Here is a 23,139-nt window from a genome sequence, read left to right as displayed (position 1 = left end):
ATTTGGAGCCGATATTTGGAGCCGATACTGCTTTTGCTCCCTCAATTTACAACATAAAAATGACACAATGATCAGGATGATAACCATTTAAAATTTAAAGAAGGAACATTTATTGAACTAAAAAAAACTATATTTAACAAATAGTAAAAACAGGAGAGGTAGAACAAGAACAAAAGAGTTCAGTGGTGAAAATAAACAGTTAAGAATAAATAAAATAATGACACTATTGCTCACAGTATCAACAAGCGAGCAGCATAATAAAGTGCACACTGACTGCACTATACTTCATTTAACAACTATTCACAACCTAGTCATTTAATGGCTACACTCTAAACAATGCTGGGTTAAAAATAACCCAAGTTGGGTTGAATATGGACTAACCCAGCAATTGGGTAGTTTTGACCCAGCGGTTGGGTTAAATGTTTGCTTAAAACAACCCAATTGATGGGTTAGTCCATTTTCAACCCAACTTGGGTTATTTTTAACCCAGCATTGTTTAGAGTGTAGGTGCACTTCACTGAATCTCTTGTAGAGCAACACCAGCGGTAATTCAGGAGAAATCTCCCAATGCTCCACGTGAAACTTCAGTCTTTCCACCTTTACCATCGTGTCAATTCTCAACTGATTTTGATTAATATGCGCGAGGGAGAGCAAGAGAGTTTGAAGACGGTGAGAGCTGCCCTGTGGACGCCTGTCTGGAAATAATGTAAATATTGGCGAACACAGCAGCCTTATATCGGCCGATACACGTAAAAATCACAAATATCGGCGAACGCAGCAGCCTTATATCGGCCGATACACGTAAAAATCACAAATATTGGCGAACGCAGCAGCCTTATATCAGCCGATACACGTAAAAATCACAAATATCGGCGAACGCAGCAGCCTTATATCAGCCGATACACGTAAAAATCACAAATATCGGCGAACGCAGCAGCCTTATATCAGCCAATACACGTAAAAATCACAAATATTGGCGAACACAGCAGCCTTATATCAGCCGATACACGTAAAAATCACAAATATCAGCGAACGCAGCAGCCTTATATCAGCCGACACACGTAAAAATCACAAATATCAGCGAACGCAGCAGCCTTATATCAGCCAATACACGTAAAAATCACAAATATTGGCGAACACAGCAGCCTTATATCGGCCGATACACGTAAAAATCACAAATATCAGCGAACGCAGCAGCCTTATATCAGCCGATACACGTAAAAATCACAAATATCGGCGAACGCAGCAGCCTTATATCAGCCAATACACGTAAAAATCACAAATATCGGCGAACGCAGCAGCCTTATATCAGCCAATACACGTAAAAATCACAAATATCGGCGAACGCAGCAGCCTTATATCAGCCGATACACGTAAAAATCACAAATATCGGCGAACGCAGCAGCCTTATATCAGCCAATACACGTAAAAATCACAAATATCGGCGAACGCAGCAGCCTTATATCGGCCGATACACGTAAAAATCACAAATATCAGCGAACGCAGCAGCCTTATATCGGCCGATACACGTAAAAATCACAAATATCGGCGAACGCAGCAGCCTTATATCAGCCGATACACGTAAAAATCACAAATATCGGCGAACGCAGCAGCCTTATATCAGCCGATACACGTAAAAATCACAAATATCGGCGAACGCAGCAGCCTTATATCAGCCAATACACGTAAAAATCACAAATATTGGCGAACACAGCAGCCTTATATCGGCCGATACACGTAAAAATCACAAATATCGGCGAACGCAGCAGCCTTATATCAGCCGATACACGTAAAAATCACAAATATCGGCGAACACAGCAGCCTTATATCAGCCGATACACGTAAAAATCACAAATATCGGCGAACGCAGCAGCCTTATATCAGCCGATACACGTAAAAATCACAAATATCGGCGAACGCAGCAGCCTTATATCAGCCAATACACGTAAAAATCACAAATATTGGCGAACACAGCAGCCTTATATCGGCCGATACACGTAAAAATCACAAATATCAGCGAACGCAGCAGCCTTATATCAGCCGACACACGTAAAAATCACAAATATCAGCGAACGCAGCAGCCTTATATCAGCCAATACACGTAAAAATCACAAATATTGGCGAACGCAGCAGCCTTATATCGGCCGATACACGTAAAAATCACAAATATCGGCGAACGCAGCAGCCTTATATCAGCCGATACACGTAAAAATCACAAATATCGGCGAACGCAGCAGCCTTATATCAGCCAATACACGTAAAAATCACAAATATTGGCGAACGCAGCAGCCTTATATCGGCCGATACACGTAAAAATCACAAATATCAGCGAACGCAGCAGCCTTATATCAGCCGACACACGTAAAAATCACAAATATCAGCGAACGCAGCAGCCTTATATCAGCCGATACACGTAAAAATCACAAATATTGGCGAACGCAGCAGCCTTATATCGGCCGATACACGTAAAAATCACAAATATTGGCGAACGCAGCAGCCTTATATCGGCCGATACACGTAAAAATCACAAATATTGGCGAACGCAGCAGCCTTATATCGGCCGATACACGTAAAAATCACAAATATTGGCGAACGCAGCAGCCTTATATCGGCCGATACACGTAAAAATCACAAATATCAGCGAACGCAGCAGCCTTATATCAGCCAATACACGTAAAAATCACAAATATTGGCGAACGCAGCAGCCTTATATCGGCCGATACACGTAAAAATCACAAATATTGGCGAACGCAGCAGCCTTATATCGGCCGATACACGTAAAAATCACAAATATTGGCGAACGCAGCAGCCTTATATCGGCCGATACACGTAAAAATCACAAATATTGGCGAACGCAGCAGCCTTATATCGGCCGATACACGTAAAAATCACAAATATCAGCGAACGCAGCAGCCTTATATCAGCCAATACACGTAAAAATCACAAATATTGGCGAACGCAGCAGCCTTATATCAGCCAATACACGTAAAAATCACAAATATCGGCGAACGCAGCAGCCTTATATCGGCCGATACACGTAAAAATCACAAATATTGGCGAACGCAGCAGCCTTATATCAGCCGATACACGTAAAAATCACAAATATCGGCGAACGCAGCAGCCTTATATCAGCCGATACACGTAAAAATCACAAATATCGGCGAACGCAGCAGCCTTATATCAGCCAATACACGTAAAAATCACAAATATTGGCGAACACAGCAGCCTTATATCGGCCGATACACGTAAAAATCACAAATATCAGCGAACGCAGCAGCCTTATATCAGCCGACACACGTAAAAATCACAAATATCAGCGAACGCAGCAGCCTTATATCAGCCAATACACGTAAAAATCACAAATATTGGCGAACGCAGCAGCCTTATATCGGCCGATACACGTAAAAATCACAAATATCGGCGAACGCAGCAGCCTTATATCAGCCGATACACGTAAAAATCACAAATATTGGCGAACACAGCAGCCTTATATCAGCCGATACACGTAAAAATCACAAATATCGGTGAACGCAGCAGCCTTATATCAGCCGATACACGTAAAAATCACAAATATCGGTGAACGCAGCAGCCTTATATCAGCCGATACACGTAAAAACCACGAAAAAGGAAATGTTTTCGTCAACGAAAAGTATGACTAAATATCGTCGTCAACGAACCTTTATAACGTGACGAAAACGAGACGAGACGCAACGTAAATGCTGGTCATGTGACGATGACGAATAAAAACGAGACTAAATGTGGTTCACAAAATAAAAACTATGCTAAAATGTCTCTTAATTTTCGTTGACAAAAATGAGACGAGACGAAAAGTCGCGTTTTTATTATTATTTTGCAGTATTTCTGTGCGTCTCATTCAGGGGCTGCATCAGGGCGCACTGCGCAGACGCAGCCGACATCACTCTCTTCAAACCCCACTCGCGCGGCGTTTTAGAAGATGCAGCGGGCGGGCAGTCGGGGTTCGTAAGCACTATTCGGACGGTAATTGTTTGTCCAGCGGTCGTAAGGTGTCTTTATCATTTACAGGGGCTAGTCAGTGATTTTATTGTCGTCTTAATGCAGAATATCAGTGTTTTTCTCCCACCACCCGTGTAAAAATCTCCGGCCGAATGACCTAACTTACTGTTTGACAAACACCAAGGTCGTGTGGTGCCGTCTGAATCCACATCTCTGAGTTTTCAATAATATATAACTTCAGAATTCACGGTTTATATCCTTTTTGGCCACTGCAGAGCACCGTGCGGTTGTGCTTCGCTGTTATTTGGATGCATTTTAAAGATCTAGACTTGTATTACTGAAATGCTGGCAAGTATTTACAAGAGAAAGATATTTCATCACCGCTCAAAAAAAGAAAGAAAGAAAAGCACGTAAACATTTGAAATGTGCCGTTATAACGGCAGCAATTATATATGTTAAAATAACCGCAGCATTATGATTACCTCATAAGCGAATAAGAGGCTGTATTCACTTATTTCCGCTCATTTCCATGTGGAATAAAATTACATCCTTTATTTTGAGATAAAATACAAGACAGAAAAAACATTTTAACTATAATGTGGGTCTAATTTTAAACAGATTTAAAGAATTAAATGATAATTTGGATATTATTTTCCTATTATTAAATTAAATATGCATTTATTCTTATTAAGACATTTGGAAAAACTTTTATTACATTGAAGTGGAAAATAAAACGGGTGTTGTGGAAAAACATGGGGAGAAATTTGGCCACAAAAATCACAGGAAAAAACACCACGAATCTTAAGAGACATCTCAATGTTTTTATTTATTTTATTTAAATGTATGTGTGTGTACTTCTAACATGTTTAGTTGGTAAAATAAATATGTTGTAACTTCAAATCAGAGCGTCTTCCGTGTCTGGAATGGATGTATTCTTGAGTCATAAGGTAACAATAATATAATAAGATAACATTGTTTGAAATGGGTTTGGCTAAAAGAAGATTTTGGTTTTGTCTATAATATGTACTTATACTATATTGACTGGGTTAAATAGAATTGCATTACTAAAAAGAGACTAAAATACAATTTTCATTGACTAAAACTTGACTAAAATGTCATCAGTTATCGTCGACTAAAACTAGACGAAAATAGCCATAGATAATTCTGACTAAAATAAGACTAAAATGCTCAGACTTTTAGTCGACTAAAACTTGACTAGACTAAAAAGAGTATGACTATGACTAAAACTAATAAAAACTAAAATGACAGCTTGACACAAAGACTAGACTAAAACTAAAATTAAAACAGGCCGCCAAAAACAACACTACTTATATCGGCCGATACACGTAAAAAACACAAATATCGGCGAACGCAGCAGCCTTATATCGGCCGATACACGTAAAAAACACAAATATCGGTGAACGCAGCAGCCTTATATCGGCCGATACACGTAAAAATCACAAATATCGGCGAACGCAGCAGCCTTATATCGGCTGATACACGTAAAAATCACAAATATCGGCGAACGCAGCAGCCTTATATCGGCTGATACACGTAAATATCACAAATATCGGCGAACACAGCAGCCTTATATCGGCTGATACACGTAAAAAACACAAATATCTGCGAACGCAGCAGCCTTATATCGGCCGACACACGTAAAAAACACAAATATCGGCGAACGCAGTAGCCTTATATCGGCCGATACACGTAAAAATCACAAATATCGGCGAACGCAGCAGCCTTATATCGGCCGACACACGTAAAAAACACAAATATCGGCGAACACAGCAGCCTTATATCGGCCGACACACGTAAATATCACAAATATCGGCGAACACAGCAGCCTTATATCGGCTGATACACGTAAAAAACACAAATATCGGCGAACACAGCAGCCTTATATCGGCTGATACACGTAAAAATCACAAATATCGGCGAACACAGCAGCCTTATATCGGCCGATACACGTAAAAATCACAAATATCGGCGAACGCAGCAGCCTTATATCGGCCGATACACGTAAAAATCACAAATATCGGCGAACGCAGCAGCCTTATATCGGCCGATACACGTAAAAAGCACAAATATCGGCGAACGCAGCAGCCTTATATCGGCCGACACACGTAAAAAACACAAATATCGGCGAACACAGCAGCCTTATATCGGCTGATACACGTAAAAAACACAAATATCGGCGAACACAGCAGCCTTATATCGGCTGATACACGTAAAAAACACAAATATCGGCGAACACAGCAGCCTTATATCGGCTGATACACGTAAAAAACACAAATATTGGCGAACGCAGCAGCCTTATATCGGCCGACACACGTAAATATCACAAATATCGGCGAACACAGCAGCCTTATATCGGCTGATACACGTAAAAAACACAAATATCGGCGAACACAGCAGCCTTATATCGGCTGATACACGTAAAAAACACAAATATCGGTGAACACAGCAGCCTTATATCGGCCGACACACGTAAAAAACACAAATATCGGCGAACACAGCAGCCTTATATCGGCCGACACACGTAAAAATCACAAATATCGGCGAACACAGCAGCCTTATATCGGCTGATACACGTAAAAAACACAAATATCGGCGAACGCAGCAGCCTTATATCGGCTGATACACGTAAAAATCACAAATATCGGCGAACGCAGCAGCCTTATATCGGCTGATACACGTAAAAATCACAAATATCGGCGAACGCAGCAGCCTTATATCGGCTGATACACGTAAAAATCACAAATATCGGCGAACGCAGCAGCCTTATATCAGCCGATACACGTAAAAATCACAAATATTGGCGAACACAGCAGCCTTATATCGGCCGATACACGTAAAAAACACAAATATCGGCGAACGCAGCAGCCTTATATCGGCCGATACACGTAAAAATCACAAATATTGGCGAACGCAACAGCCTTATATCGGCCGATATATCGGTCTAACACTAGTTAGGACATGTTCTGTGTATGAATGGATGAGTTCATCTGAGTGTAATCTCTGTTTCAGGGCTGTACAAGAAATCTGGGAAGTTAGTATTTCTTGGCCTGGACAATGCGGGCAAGACGACACTACTGCACATGCTCAAAGACGACAGACTGGGCCAGCACGTGCCCACCCTACACCCCAGTGAGTGACCCCTGCGCCAGCCTAGCAACAGCTCATTTGCATTTAAAGGGACCTCACCCTCAAAAAGTGTCCATTTTAACATGCTATAATGTAATCTCTTTCGTAATCAGACGAGATGCTGGTCAGTGAATTAGTGAGGTGTTGCAGTGATGATTGTGTGTGTGTGTGTGTGTGTGTGTGTGTGTGTGTGTGTGTTCACAGCCTCAGAGGAGCTGACGATCGCTGGCATGACCTTCACCACCTTTGACCTCGGTGGCCACGCTCAGGGTGAGTAGATGGAGCGCCCACTGATGGTGTGTGTGAGTGTGTCTCCCACTGATGGTGTGTGTGAGTGTGTCTCCCACTGATGGTGTGTGTGAGTGTGTCTCCCACTGATGGTGTGTGTGAGTGTGTCTCCCACTGATGGTGTGTGTGAGTGTGTCGCCCACTGATGGTGTGTGTGAGTGTGTCTCCCACTGATGGTGTGTGTGAGTGTGTCGCCCACTGATGGTGTGTGTGAGTGTGTCGCCCACTGATGGTGTGTGTGAGTGTGTCGCCCACTGATGGTGTGTGTGAGTGTGTCTCCCACTGATGGTGTGTGTGAGTGTGTCTCCCACTGATGGTGTGTGTGAGTGTGTCTCCCACTGATGGTGTGTGTGAGTGTGTCTCCCACTGATGGTGTGTGTGAGTGTGTCTCCCACTGATGGTGTGTGTGAGTGTGTCTCCCACTGATGGTGTGTGTGAGTGTGTCGCCCACTGATGGTGTGTGTGAGTGTGTCGCCCACTGATGGTGTGTGTGAGTGTGTCTCCCACTGATGGTGTGTGTGAGTGTGTCTCCCACTGATGGTGTGTGTGAGTGTGTCTCCCACTGATGGTGTGTGTGAGTGTGTCTCCCACTGATGGTGTGTGTGAGTGTGTCTCCCACTGATGGTGTGTGTGAGTGTGTCTCCCACTGATGGTGTGTGTGAGTGTGTCTCCCACTGATGGTGTGTGTGAGTGTGTCTCCCACTGATGGTGTGTGTGAGTGTGTCTCCCACTGATGGTGTGTGTGAGTGTGTCTCCCACTGATGGTGTGTGTGAGTGTGTCTCCCACTGATGGTGTGTGTGAGTGTGTCTCCCACTGATGGTGTGTGTGAGTGTGTCTCCCACTGATGGTGTGTGTGAGTGTGTCTCCCACTGATGGTGTGTGTGAGTGTGTCTCCCACTGATGGTGTGTGTGAGTGTGTCTCCCACTGATGGTGTGTGTGAGTGTGTCTCCCACTGATGGTGTGTGTGAGTGTGTCTCCCACTGATGGTGTGTGTGAGTGTGTCTCCCACTGATGGTGTGTGTGAGTGTGTCGCCCACTGATGGTGTGTGTGAGTGTGTCTCCCACTGATGGTGTGTGTGATGGTGTGTGTGAGTGTGTCTCCCACTGATGGTGTGTGTGAGTGTGTCTCCCACTGATGGTGTGTGTGAGTGTGTCGCCCACTGATGGTGTGTGTGAGTGTGTCTCCCACTGATGGTGTGTGTGAGTGTGTCGCCCACTGATGGTGTGTGTGAGTGTGTCGCCCACTGATGGTGTGTGTGAGTGTGTCGCCCACTGATGGTGTGTGTGAGTGTGTCTCCCACTGATGGTGTGTGTGAGTGTGTCTCCCACTGATGGTGTGTGTGAATGTGTCGCCCACTGATGGTGTGTGTGAGTGTGTCTCCCACTGATGGTGTGTGTGAGTGTGTCTCCCACTGATGGTGTGTGTGAGTGTGTCGCCCACTGATGGTGTGTGTGAGTGTGTCTCCCACTGATGGTGTGTGTGAATGTGTCGCCCACTGATGGTGTGTGTGAGTGTGTCTCCCACTGATGGTGTGTGTGAGTGTGTCTCCCACTGATGGTGTGTGTGAGTGTGTCTCCCACTGATGGTGTGTGTGAGTGTGTCTCCCACTGATGGTGTGTGTCAGGGATGGAAATTAACTTTTTTGTCCACCGGCCACTGTGGCTGGTGGATTTCAAAATCTACCAGCCACTCAATGTTTTTACCAGCCATTTCTTGTTTTTAACCGACAATGTGTAACTGCATGTGAAAATTAATACTACAAGCTCTACAAAACTTCAGCAGTTTATTTAATCTCAAGTCTCAATAAAATATCAGATCTTCCTATCAGAGCAGGCCACACAACTACTGGTACAAGCTCTTGTTCTCTCCAGACTGGACTACTGTAATGCTCTTCTTGCGGGCCTTCCGGCATGCACTATCAAACCCTTGCAGATGATCCAGAATGCAGCGGCGAGGTTGGTCTTTAGTGAGCCGAAGAGAGCACACGTCACGCCTCTCTTCATCAGTCTGCACTGGCTGCCAATAGCCGCTCGCATCAAATTCAAGGCACTGGTGCTCGCCTTCAAAACAACCACTGGCTCTGCACCAATATACCTAAACTCGCTTGTTCAGACTTACACACCCTCCAGGAACTTGCGTTCTGCTAGTGAACGACGCCTTGTGGTGCCATACCAGAGAGACATGAAATCACTGTCACGGACCTTTTCCTGGACCGTTCCCACCTGGTGGAATGACCTGCCTATCTCAATTCGAGCGGCCGAGTCTGTAGCCATTTTCAGAAAACACCTAAAGTCTCTAATCTAAAGACGCATCTCTTCCAGCAACACCTGACCGATCGAGAATAGCACTTATCATTCTATTCATTGTCTGTCTGTCTAATTTATTTATAAAAAAAAAAAAAAAAAAAAAAATTGTATACTTCTGTGCTGGACTAACTGAGACTTGTTACAGCACTTGCATATTGCTGATATTGTTGCCCTTGACTGCTCTAGCTGCTTCTATTGCCCCCATTTGTAAGTCGCTTTGGATAAAAGCGTCTGCTAAATGACTAAATGTAAATGTAAATACTGACATTTTCTCTTTCTCTCTTATACACACACAAACCATGAACTGATATTAATTTCATTAAATGAGTAGGGCAGATTAATGGATGTGGCATTTGGATGATTCGTGGTCTTTTATGGCTTCCAGTTTTAGGTTTTTAGTCCCAACAATGAAACTATTAGTTTTGGCATCTTCTGAAGCGTGTTGACGACATACTAGGGTTTCCACCTTCAGTGTGGCAAAATAAGGGACACCCATTCACGACAATGTAACACTTTTATATTATTTTACATTTGATTATTTAATTTATTTCTAAAGCCTATTTGGTGCACTTTAAAGGGATAGTTCACCCAAAACTAAAACATTCTGTCATCATTTACTCTCCCTCATGATGTTCCAAACCTGTATGAGTTTCTTTGTTCTGCTGAACACAAAAGAAGATATTTTGCTGAAAGTTTGTACCCAGGCTGCTTTGGGGGCACCAATGACTTCCATAGTAGGAATGAATCTTCCAATGTGTTCAACATAACAAAGAAATGTGTACATGTTTGGAACAACTTGAGGGAGAGTAAATGATGACAGAATTTTCATTTTTGGGTGAACTGTCCCTTTAACTGTCTCTGAAATTCAAAATTGTTAAATTTTGTATTAATTTACTCAAATTTTGACTGTTATTATGTAATTATTTGTCCCATTTTTATCTAAATATTATTTTAATAAATGGCAAACTTTATATGGCAGGATTATTTATTATGTATATGATTAAAATTATACATTAATAATAACATTAATTAGGCTATAATCTATTAATTAACCTGTCTAAAAATATATAATAATTCTGTCTGCCAAGCTCTGATAATGTATGGAATATTATATAAATATATTATCCATTTAAAAAAACAATAGACCTATACCTTGTAACAAGTACAATTCGGTGCTGCTCCTTTAAGGGGGAAGGCACTTATTTCACTCACTCGCTGAGTGGGCAGTCCTTAGATGGAGCACGAGCTGTGAGCTGCATGTGTGCTTTATATATTTCTGTTGCTCTTTATCGTTTATTTTTCCATTCAATAACGCTGTTGTCAGTGAAGTGTTGCAAACTAACGTTACCCCATTAGTGCATGGGAATGGCGCTGATAATAAACCCCATGTGAAACGTCAGATAGCCTGCCTACGTGAGTTTTGCTTGCACTTGGCTGAAGCCATTCGGTCCAGCTGTCCGGTCTCTCTCTGTGTCACCGCTGCTGCTTTAAGTCAGTCAGTCTGAGCAACTGAAATGCTTCTCATAAAGTGTGCAGTTCGCCTGAGGTTCATCACGAGTTACTGGACAGACCCATTGATACCTTTTTTTCTGTTCAGCTCTATATCTGGAGATCCTCTTGCGTTCAAACGGTGGATGCGACGCGAGCTCGATATGTCTTTAAAAAACCGCGCACGTTTCCAGCGCATGTTCTCGAGACTCCGCCGCTATGGCAATAAAGCCGCTTAACGCAACCACGCGCAAATTAACTTCTCTACTGCATATTGTGAATTTGATTTGTAACGGCACATTTCTTTTTGAAGGTGTGACTCGTCTAAAAGTGTCCGCCGTCCAGCTGAAGCAGTCGGCTATGCTATTTTTATTTACCCGCCACGGTGGCCGGTAGGTGAAGCGAATCTACCCGCCACAACACAAAATCACCCGCATTTGGCTGGTGGCGGGTGCTAATTTCCATCCCTGAGTGTGTGTGAGTGTGTCTCCCACTGATGGTGTGTGTGAATGTGTCTCCGCCCACTGATGGTGTGTCTCCGCCCACAGCTCGGCGGGTGTGGAAGAACTACCTCCCAGCCATCAATGGCATCGTGTTCCTGGTGGACTGCATAGACCACAGCAGACTGGCTGAGTCTAAAACAGAGCTGGACGTGAGCAGCGCTTCACTCGACCCTACACACTCAGAGTCCTCCACACTGTGCAATGCTGATAAATATAGTGACCGTCCATTCAAACATTGTGCTAAATACAGGGTTCACATGGAAACTGAAAAATGTAATACTAGGGTTAATATGTATTTAAGTCTAAATTTAAAATAATGGTTCAAATAAAAATAATAAAAAAAGGGGTAAAATTAAAATAAGGGTTTAAATTTAAATAAAGGTTCAAATAATAATTTAAATAAGGGTTAAATTAATAATTAAAATAAGGGTTAAAATTTTAATAAAGTTTAAAATAATAATTTAAATAAGGTTAAAAAAATAATTTAAATATAGGTTAAAATATAAAAAAAATTAAATAAGGGTTAAAATAATAATATAAATAAGGGTTCAAATATATATAATTTTTAAATATGGGTTAAAATTAAAAGGTTTAAAATATGAAAAATTTAAATAAGGGTTAAAATAAAAATGTAAATAAGGGTTAAAATATTAAAACATTTTAATATGGGTTAAAATTTAAATTTAAATAAGGGTTGAAAAAATAAGGGTTTAAATTAAAATATGGGTTAAAATAAAAATTTATGTAAGGGTTAGAATATTAAACAAATTAAATATGGGTTAAAATAATAATTTAAATATGGGTTAAAATATATATATTTTTTATATATGGGTTAAAATTAAAAGGTTTAAAATATGAAAAAATTAAATAAGGGTTCAAATAAAAATTTATATAAGGGTTAAAATATAAATAAAATTAAATATGGGTTAAAATAATAATTAAATATGGGTTTAAATTAAAATTAAAATAAGGGTTCGAATTATTATTTAAATATAAACGTTTTTAGCGCACAAGTTATTGATCCGGGAAGTTAAAATCTGTGAATACATTGCCAACTACTGAACTCCGAAGCACTGACTGTATTATTTATACTTAAGCCCAAGTTCAAAATGACTCTAACCGCTCCATTAATGGATACAATATTGTTAACGAAGCCTACTGAGCTGTTTGAAACGGCCCGTGGGACATCTATCTTTGCGAGGGAACGCAAACGATTTGAAAAAAAAAAATTCCTCCCATCCTCATTTTTTTCCACCACCATGTCCCTTTAGGGGCTCCGTACAAAAAATTAAATAACGGTTAAAATAATAATTTAAATAAGGGTTAAAATATTTTTTTTTTTAAATATGGGTTAAAATAATAATTTAAATAAGGGTTAAAATTTAAATAAGGGTTAAAATAATAATTAAAATAAGGGTTCAAATAAAAATAAGGGTTAAAATTAAAATGTTTCTTTTATTAATGTTAAAAAAAGAAAAAAGTGTTCCAATTTTTTAAAAAAATCTTTAAATCAAATATGGGTTCAAATTTAAAAAAGCAATAAAATTAGTGTTTGAATTTGAAGTGGTTAGTTTCACCATCGGTGTATTGTTGCAGCCCCACACCAGACACACGTGTGCTAGATATTTCCCAGAGTGCTTTGCTGCAGTCTCACACACGTGTGTGTGTGTGTGTGTGTGTGTTGTGTGTGTGTGTGAATAACAGGCCCTCATGACAGACGAAACCATTGGGAACGTGCCCATCCTGATCCTGGGCAACAAGATCGACAAACCCGAGGCCATCAGCGAGGAGAAGCTGCGCGAGATCTTCGGCCTCTACGGCCAGACCACAGGCAAGGTACAGGAGCAACACTCTTCCTGTGTGTGTGTGTGTGTGTGTGTGTTGATGACTGCTGACCTGTGTGTGTGTGTGTGTGTGTGTGTGTGTGTGTGTGTGTGTGTGTGTGTGTGTGTGTGTGTGTGTGTGTGTGTGTGTGTGTGTGTGTGTGTGTTGATGACTGCTGACCTGTGTGTGTGTGTGTGTTGATGACTGCTATAATAATAATAATAATAATACATTTTATTTAAAGGCGCCTCTCTGGGCACTCGAGGACACCGTACAACACATACAAATAAAAACAGTAAGAGATAAGAAACATAAGAAAGACAATGCAGGGTTCCCACTCGTCCTGGAAAACCTGGAAAATTGATGACAAATTTTCCAGTCCTGGAAAACACATGGAAAATTAGAGAAAATGTAAAATGTCCTGGAAAATCTTGTTGTCTGGGAAAAAGTTATTACTTTAGCGGAGTATAAAGAGTTTATCACTGGCCCAAACAATTAGCGCTAGCTGCAGAAAGCACATGTTCAGGAATGCTGAGTTTGATGCGTGTGAGTATTTTGAATAATGATGTTTAATAGCTAATGCTAATGCTAATGCTATAACTGCTCAAATGTATGCAGTGAACGTTAACTCGTGAGCTGCTAACTAATCACATCATTTTGTTATAAAGTCACATTTGTGTGTTATAAAGTCAGAATTGTGTGATATAAACTCGCTAGTCTTTTCTTCACAATTGACTTTTTTGCGCAGTTGCGAGTTTATATCCTGCACTTCTGACTTCTTTTCTCAGAATTGTGAGATCTAAACTGCAACTACAAGTTATAAAGTCCAATTCTGAGGAAAAAAGAATTGCGACAATTTTCGCGTTTATATCACAAATATATAAACTCGCAATTGCGAAAAAAAGTGAGAGAAAGTCTCAATGACCTTTTCTTTCTATTGTGTGGAGTAAACAAGCTTCCATATACCCCTTTTCCACCAAAGCAGAGCCAGAGCTAGATCGGAGCCAGAGCCTAGTTTCAAATCGGTTCTTTGTGTTTCCACACCCAAAGCCCAGCTCCGAGCCAGGAAAAGTGGTTCTTAAGTAGCACCAGAACATTGCTGGGCTAGAACAGGGCTAGAAGTAAGAACCGATTCCGTCAGGCTCTGGGGGCGGAGTCAACAAGACCAACACACACTTGAGATCCGCCATGTTTGAAATAGCAGCTAATGGAGCTAACAGCTGCTGCTCGTTTGTAATCTCCGTCTATACAAATTACGGCGAACTGCATGAATGCGTTGGATTCGCTGTGTTTGCGTTGGGTTTTGATGCCGATGTAGGATCGTAAAGCCATGTGAATCAATAGTAACGCAACGTTTGCATTGTTGATGGAAGGCTTGTTCGCAGCGGTGCTGTGCAGAGACTGATCGCCGTATGATAACCAGTCCAGCGAGAGCACACGACTCCTTATGCTTTTGATTCACTCATGCGTTTTTTTATATATATCATACGCTGATCGGTCTGCGCAGTGACGATGCATCTGGAACAAGCCTGGTGTGTGTGTTTCCCGCTGCCCAGGGTTGCCAGGTTTTCACAACAAGCCCAATCGCGTTCCAGGGGGGATTCCCCAGTAAAAATCACATTTGGGGGTAAAATATGTGTTTTTTGGCATGGTTGCCTACTAAAATTCGCATTCCCGGGGCTAAATATCACATAATTGGGGTCGCTTCATCCCACGGACATGAAAAAACAGCCCGCGGCAAAACCACATACTTGGCAACATTGCCGCTGCCTCGCTAGCGCTGTGAGAGATGAGACGAATACAATGACGCAAGACCTGGCTCTGTTGTGGCTCTCAGCCCGTGGAAAAGCAACCGGTTCTTAGAAGGCTCCTCAGTCGAACCAACTATGAACTGGGACTAGCACTGGCTCTGAATTAGCTCTAGCACTGCCTTGGTGGAAAAGGGGTAAAAGTCATAATGTGTGATTAAGAGCTCATGTTGAAAAATGCTGGATTGTTCAGTCATGGCAATAAACTGGACGACTTTTAAAGATTTAGAAAGCAATATTTTTTAGCAATATTCCTTGTCTTTTATTCCCGCCGTAGTAAAATTGAAAATGTCCTGGAAAATGGTTGCTGGAAAAGAGTGGGAACCCTGCAATGTAAATAGTTAAGTGGGATACGCAATTCTGAATAGGTGAGTTTTTAGTCTGGATTTGAAGAGTGTGAGAGAGTCCAGGTTCCTGAGGTGCGGTGGGAGTGAGTTCCAGAGCTGAGGGGCAGAGCGTCTGAAAGCCCCATAGGGACGAGGCGGACCGATGAAGCAGGTCTGAGGGAACAGGAAGGGGTGGCGATGTGGAGGAGTTGGGACAGATAAGGAGGGGAAAGGTTGCAGATGGCCTTGAACGTAAACAGGAGGATTTTGAAATCTATGCGGAGTTTGACTGGGAGCCAGTGGAGTTGCTGCAGAACAGGGCTGATGTGATGAATGGAGGAGGTTCTGGTGATGATTCGGGCTGCAGAGTTCTGAACCAGTTGTAGTTTATGAAGGTATTTGTTAGGTAAACCAAAGAGAAGAGAGTTACAATAGTCGATGCGGGAGGTGACAAGGCTGTGTACAAGAATGGCAGTGGAGTGTGGAGAAAGGGAAGGACGGAGGCAATTAATATTGCGTAAGTGGAAATATGCAGACTGGGTGATGTTATTGATATGAGATTGAAAAGATAATGTGCTGTCGAGGATGACACCCAGACTCTTAACCTGGGGGAGACAGAGGAGTGGCCGATGGTGAGGGAAAAACTGTCAGCTTTTCAGAGGGTTGATTTAGTGCCAATAAGAAGAATTTCTGTTTTATTACTGTTTAGTTTGAGGAAGTTGGAGGAGAAGCAGAATTTGAGCTCGGTGAGGCAGTCGGTAAGGGAGGAAGGTGGGAGGGAGGGTGGAGTTTGGTTTGCTGGAAAGGTAGAGCTGGGTGTCATCTGCGTAGCAATGGAAGTGAATGTTGTATTTGCGGAAGATATTGCCAAGGGGAAGGAGGTAGATGATGAAGAGAAGAGGCCCCAGGACAGAGCCCTGGGGCACACCAGTGGTAAGGAAAGACAGGTGGGAACTGCAGGATTGGATTTGGATGAACTGAGAGCGGCCTGAGAGGTAGGATTTAAACCAGTCAAGGGGTGGATGTGAAATACCAATGGAAATTAATCTGTTGAGAAGGATAGTGTGAGAGATGGTGTCAAAAGCCGCACTCAGATCAAGGAGGATGAGGATGGTGAGTAAACCAGAGTCGGCCGCCAGGAGGAGGTCGTTTGTGATTTTAATTAGTGCAGATTCAGTGATATGGAGGGGGCGGAAACCAGACTGGAATTGTTCGTACAAGTTATTAACGGATAGATGTGAATCAATTTGGGAAGCAACAGTTTTTTCAAGGATTTTGGAGAGGAAAGGTAGATTGGAGATGGGATGAAGATTATTAAAGTCATTAGGGTCAGCACCAGGTTTTTTCAATATTGGAGTGATTGCAGCAGTTTTGAAGAGTGTGGGAACAATTCCAGAGGAAAGTGAGGAATGAATGATGGCAGAGATGAGGGGGAGGAGAGAAGGGAGGCAGGCTTTCACCAGAACTGTGGGGATGGGATCTAACTGACAAGTGGAGGGCTTGGACTTTAGGATGAGGTTTGAAATTTCGGAGTCAGAGGGGAGCTGAAAGAAGGAGAATGAGACGTCAGACAGGGTTCAGGGGTGGAGCTAAGGGAGGAGCTTGAGCCTAGGTGTAAGTGAATCTGATGAATTTTCTGATTGAAAAAGCACATCAGGGAATTACAAAAGGCAGTTGAATACAGATGAGGGGGGAGGGAGGCCGGCGGTTTGAGAATATTGTTGAGAAGAGAAAACAGTGATTTGGAATTACCTTCATTTGAACAGATTATGGCAGAATTAGGGCCGGGCGATTTTGCCTAAAAAAAAAATCTTCGAGTTTCGATTCGATTTTTGATTTTTTTTCCATTTCACTTAAAAAATGACTGCAGACATCAGATATAGTGTCAAAAGTGCAACTTTATTGCTATGATTGTCTGTCAATCAACAATTTCAAGCTTTAACCCAGGTTTAAGCAAAAGTGCAACAACTTCACAGTAGCTTAAATTTTCTGTTCAAGAAATCAGATAATTACAAATTTTGTAACATATAACATTACAATAATAAAAAAAAACTCTTCTCAGTGCGAATATAAAAAATGAAACATGCCTGTGGCAGACATATAGCCTGCTCAAAGAGTGGAAAAATGTAAACTTTTATCTAACAACAAAACATGTGCTTGTTAGATCTCTGAAACATTGTGCATGCTCATTCTAAACATTTTTTGCTAGAAAGATGCATCTCCTCCAGCTCACTGTGGATCTTTTCCCGAGTTGTATTGTACAGGTGAGGAAGCGCTACAGTGGCGAAATACTTGCGACTGGGGACAACGTATCTCGCATCTAATACTTTCAGCATCTGATTAAAGCCTCGCTTTTCGACAGAATAAATTGGCAGCATGTCTGTGGCAATATAAAACGTGATCGCCTCTGTAATCGCTTTCCATCGCGCTCCGTTCTTATCATAAGGCACACAGTTTGTAAAGCTCTCAGGAAGTGTAGTTTGCTTTTTAGCAGGTGTGCTAGAGGAGCCGTTTTCGCTACGGAGCCGGCTGCACTTCTCCCATTCTTCGCGATGTTTATTCCTCAAGTGCTGGAACAGATTTGTTGTACTGCTGCTTCCAGTAGCAACAGCCTTGAAACATATTTTGCAGCAAGGCTTCGTCTGTGTTTTGTCTGCTGCATCAAAACCAAACCAGTTCCAAATTACGGAATTACCTGTGCCTTTCTTTGGAACTAGCGCACAAGGACGAAACGCGGAAAAGTCCGAAAAAACTATTGTGGTAAAAAACTCGAGTTTGCAAAAAAAAAATCGTTTTAAACTACAAAATCGATAAATCGATTAAATCGATTTTTTGCCCAGCCCTAGGCAGAATAGTAGTTGAGTTTGGTTTGAGAAATGCAGTCCTTATAATGTAAAATGTGATTTTTGTGCATGGCTTTGTGAACAACAAGACCAGTTTTTTTGTACAGTTTTGTACAGTCAAAACTGCTGAAATTTGGCGATTCAAACCGCTGAATCGACTCACTGATTCATAACGCTCTAAACCGCTGAATCGACTCACTGATTCATAACGCTCTGAACCGCTGATTCGACTCACTGATTCATAACGCTCTGAACCGCTGAATCGACTCACTGATTCATAACGCTCTGAACCGCTGAATCGACTCACTGATTCATAACGCTCTGAAGCTTCATGATGCTGTGTTTTGAAATCGTCATCACTATATAAGTCGTTATTTAGGGTTTTTTTGCGCACAGAAACTATTCTCGTCTTCATAAAGTTATTGTAGAGCCGCTGTAGTGAGATGGACTTTGTAACTTTAGTCTTTAGTGTCTTTTAAGGGTCTTGAGAGTGTAAAGTTGAGCCAATGGAGGCCTTTCAGAGCATCAGATTTACACTAAAATATCTTCATTTGTGTCTGAAGATGAACGGAGGTCTGACGGGTGTCCAACCACATGAGGCTCAGTCATTAATCACACAATTTACATTTTTGGGTGAACTAACCCTTTAAAGAAGTTATTGTTAGCTTTAGGGGGGCGGTAAACAATTGCAACAATGGTGGGAATTGGACCAGAAAGTTGACATACAGTTGATTCAAACGAGTTGAAAGTAGGTGCAGATACCGGTAGGACTTTCCACTTGTCGCTGTGAATTATCGCGAGACCTCCACTGCGCCCGGAGCCACGAGGTTGGCAGGTGTAAACAAACCCAGGGGGCGTGGACTCGTTGAGTTGGGAAAAGTTGTTAGGTTGTTGCCTTTTCTCGGTCAAGCAGAGAAAGTCAAACTTACGGTCAGTGAGGAGATCCTGGATAAGATGCCCCTTGCTCGTAAGGGCCATCTACTGACCTGTGTGTGTGTGTGTGTGTGTGTGTGTGTGTGTGTTGATGACTGCTGACCTGTGTGTGTGTGTGTGTGTGTGTGTGTGTGTGTGTGTGTGTGTGTGTGTGTGTGTGTGTGTGTGTGTGTGTGTGTGTGTGTGTGTGTGTGTGTTGATGACTGCTGACCTGTGTGTGTGTGTTGATGACTGCTGACCTGTGTGTGTGTTGATGACTGCTGACCTGTGTGTGTGTTGATGACTGCTGACCTGTGTGTGTGTTGATGACTGCTGACCTGTGTGTGTGTTGATGACTGCTGACCTGTGTGTGTGTTGATGACTGCTGACCTGTGTGTGTGTGTTGATGACTGCTGACCTGTGTGTGTGTGTTGATGACTGCTGACCTGTGTGTGTGTGTTGATGACTGCTGACCTGTGTGTGTGTGTGTTGATGACTGCTGACCTGTGTGTGTGTGTGTGTGTTGATGACTGCTGACCTGTGTGTGTGTGTGTGTGTTGATGACTGCTGACCTGTGTGTGTGTGTGTGTGTGTGTGTGTGTGTGTGTGTGTGTGTGTGTGTGTGTGTGTTGATGACTGCTGACCGACCTGTGTGTGTGTGTGTGTGTGAGAGACAGACAGTGTGTAACCCTGTGTGTGTGTGTGTGTGTGTGTGTGCAGGGCAACATCCCGCTGAAGGAGCTGAACACGCGGCCGCTGGAGGTGTTCATGTGCAGCGTGCTGAAGAGACAGGGCTATGGAGAGGGCTTCCGCTGGCTCTCTCAGTACATCGACTAGAGGACACACACACACACACACACACACTCACTCCAGCAGACGCACATCAGATGCTCATCCCTACCAAATCACTTATGAACTCTGTAATTAGACGTTTCTCTCCGTTCATCAGTAATGATTCCGCTTCAGAAAGAGCTGACACACACACACACACACACACACACACACACACACACACACACACACACACACAGCGGCCGAGTGAAGCTTCCTGTGTGTGAGGCTTTGAGATGAAGTGAACACAGTCCGCTGATGTGGCCGTCTTCAAATGCATATCTGTTATTGTTTTGCCCATAAATTGTACTGCCACATTCCCAGACGTGCTGTAAACCGATAGACCAGTAGAGGCTTTCCTTTCTTCATATGAGCTGGAATTAGAGATTAATAAACCTCAGCGTAAGGAAGAAGTGTCTCACACACACACACACACACACACACCTCTAACAGAGCTTGCCTTGAACACGCGTGTCGAGGACAGCTATTAATCGGTGACATGGACAAATGTAATTTATGTAAATGCCGTATATGGATTTTTTAAAGCTGTCCTTGAGTAGCTCTTAATTTCTGTAACATGGACGGAGAAACATTATGCATGCCTTGTTCCATGATTATTATTAATTTTTGTTAGTGTTTTTTTTTTAAGGGAACACCCATAACTCGATGACCTGTCCTCTGTCTCTAAGGGGAACGGCACACACACCGATGCGTTTGTGTCTGTGCCATCCCATAATGCATCAGTCATTCCATGAGCCGCTCCGGCTGTTGTTTCCATCAGAAATTGTAATAAATGTTTGCAATTAAAGCAAGCCATGGTGAGCTCACTTCTTTTGCGGAATGAAATAAATATTTTGGATGTCCCTGGAATTCGTCATCTTTACACACACAGAGAGAGGAGCTGACTAGTGTCCGGACACACACACACACACACACACCACACACACCACACACACCACACACACACACACACACACACACACACACACACACACACACACACACACACACACACACACACACACACACAGAGAGGAGCTGACTTCTGTCCGGCTGAACACACACACACACACGCGGAGAGAGGAGCTGACTTCTGTCCGGCTGAACACACACACACACACACACACACACACACACACACACACACACGCGGAGAGAGGAGCTGACTTCTGTCCGGCTGAACACACACACACACACACACCGACTGCAGCCACGAGCAATCAGAGGATTTCAGGCAATACTACAGTCTCATTTAATTTAAATAGATTATCAATTTTGACCAGGAGGTGGTGCTGTGAGGTGACTTCCATTACAGATTTATGCAGAACTTTTCTAAATGTCGATAAAAACTATTGTGAAATGACACCCACATGAAAAAATACTATAGTATATTATAGTAAAATTACTGTAGTAAATACTATAGTGTTTTTGAACCATACTATAGTAAAGATACTACAGTAAATTGTAGAATATTATAGTAAAATTACTCTAGTAAATACTATAGTGTTTTTGAACCATACTATAGTAAAGATACTACAGTAAATTGTAGTATATTATAGTAAAATTACTGTAGTAAATACTATAGTGTTTTTGAACCATACTATAGTAAAGATACTACAGTAAATTGTAGAATATTATAATATTTACTACACTTTGTTAATTTACTGTAGTATCTTTACTATAGTATGGTTCAAAAACACTATAGTATTTACTACAGTAATTTTACTATAATATACTACAATTTACTGTAGTATCTTTACTATAGTATGGTTCAAAAACACTATAGTATTTACTACAGTAATTTTACTATAATATACTACAATTTACTGTAGTATCTTTACTATAGTATGGTTCAAAAACACTATAGTATTTACTAGAGTAATTTTACTATAATATTCTACAATTTACTGCAGTATCTTTACTATAGTACGGTTCAAAAACACTAGTATTTACTAGAGTAATTTTACTATAATATTCTACAATTTACTGCAGTATCTTTACTATAGTATGGTTCAAAAACACTAGTATTTACTACAGTAATTTTACTATAATATACTACAATTTACTGTAGTATCTTTACTATAGTATGGTTCAAAAACACTATAGTATTTACTACAGTAATTTTACTATAATATACTACAATTTACTGTAGTATCTTTACTATAGTATGGTTCAAAAACACTATAGTATTTACTAGAGTAATTTTACTATAATATTCTACAATTTACTGCAGTATCTTTACTATAGTACGGTTCAAAAACACTAGTATTTACTAGAGTAATTTTACTATAATATTCTACAATTTACTGCAGTATCTTTACTATAGTATGGTTCAAAAACACTAGTATTTACTACAGTAATTTTACTATAATATACTACAATTTACTGTAGTATCTTTACTATAGTATGGTTCAAAAACACTATAGTATTTACTAGAGTAATTTTACTATAATATTCTACAATTTACTGTAGTATCTTTACTATAGTATGGTTCAAAAACACTATAGTATTTACTACAGTAATTTTACTATAATATTCTACAATTTACTGTAGTATCTTTACTATAGTATGGTTCAAAAACACTAGTATTTACTAGAGTAATTTTACTATAATATTCTACAATTTACTGCAGTATCTTTACTATAGTATGGTTCAAAAACACTATAGTATTTACTACAGTAATTTTACTATAATATACTACAATTTACTGTAGTATCTTTACTATAGTATGGTTCAAAAACACTATAGTATTTACTAGAGTAATTTTACTATAATATACTACAATTTACTGTAGTATCTTTACTATAGTATGGTTCAAAAACACTATAGTATTTACTAGAGTAATTTTACTATAATATACTACAATTTACTGTAGTATCTTTACT

At 41.1% G+C, this 23,139-nt stretch overlaps 1 protein-coding gene across 1 annotated transcript in view; it reads left to right on the top strand.

Moving 5' to 3' along the window:
- The window catches only part of sar1b (secretion associated, Ras related GTPase 1B), a 38,958-nt gene extending 17,842 nt beyond the window's left edge, over positions 1-21,116 (top strand). The window contains exons 3-7 of the mRNA XM_079834296.1: positions 7,006-7,125; positions 7,327-7,392; positions 11,756-11,859; positions 13,415-13,546; positions 20,144-21,116. Coding sequence (XP_079690422.1) covers positions 7,006-7,125; positions 7,327-7,392; positions 11,756-11,859; positions 13,415-13,546; positions 20,144-20,260 — 539 coding nt within the window. The 3' untranslated portion in view covers positions 20,261-21,116. The remainder of the gene's footprint in view (positions 1-7,005; positions 7,126-7,326; positions 7,393-11,755; positions 11,860-13,414; positions 13,547-20,143) is intronic.
- The last annotated feature ends 2,023 nt before the right edge of the window (positions 21,117-23,139 follow it).

The sequence above is a fragment of the Gobio gobio genome (assembly GCF_949357685.1).
Source record: "Gobio gobio genome assembly, chromosome: 14".
NCBI lineage: Eukaryota > Metazoa > Chordata > Actinopteri > Cypriniformes > Gobionidae > Gobio > Gobio gobio.
This window is presented reverse-complemented; position numbering and strand designations above follow the sequence as displayed.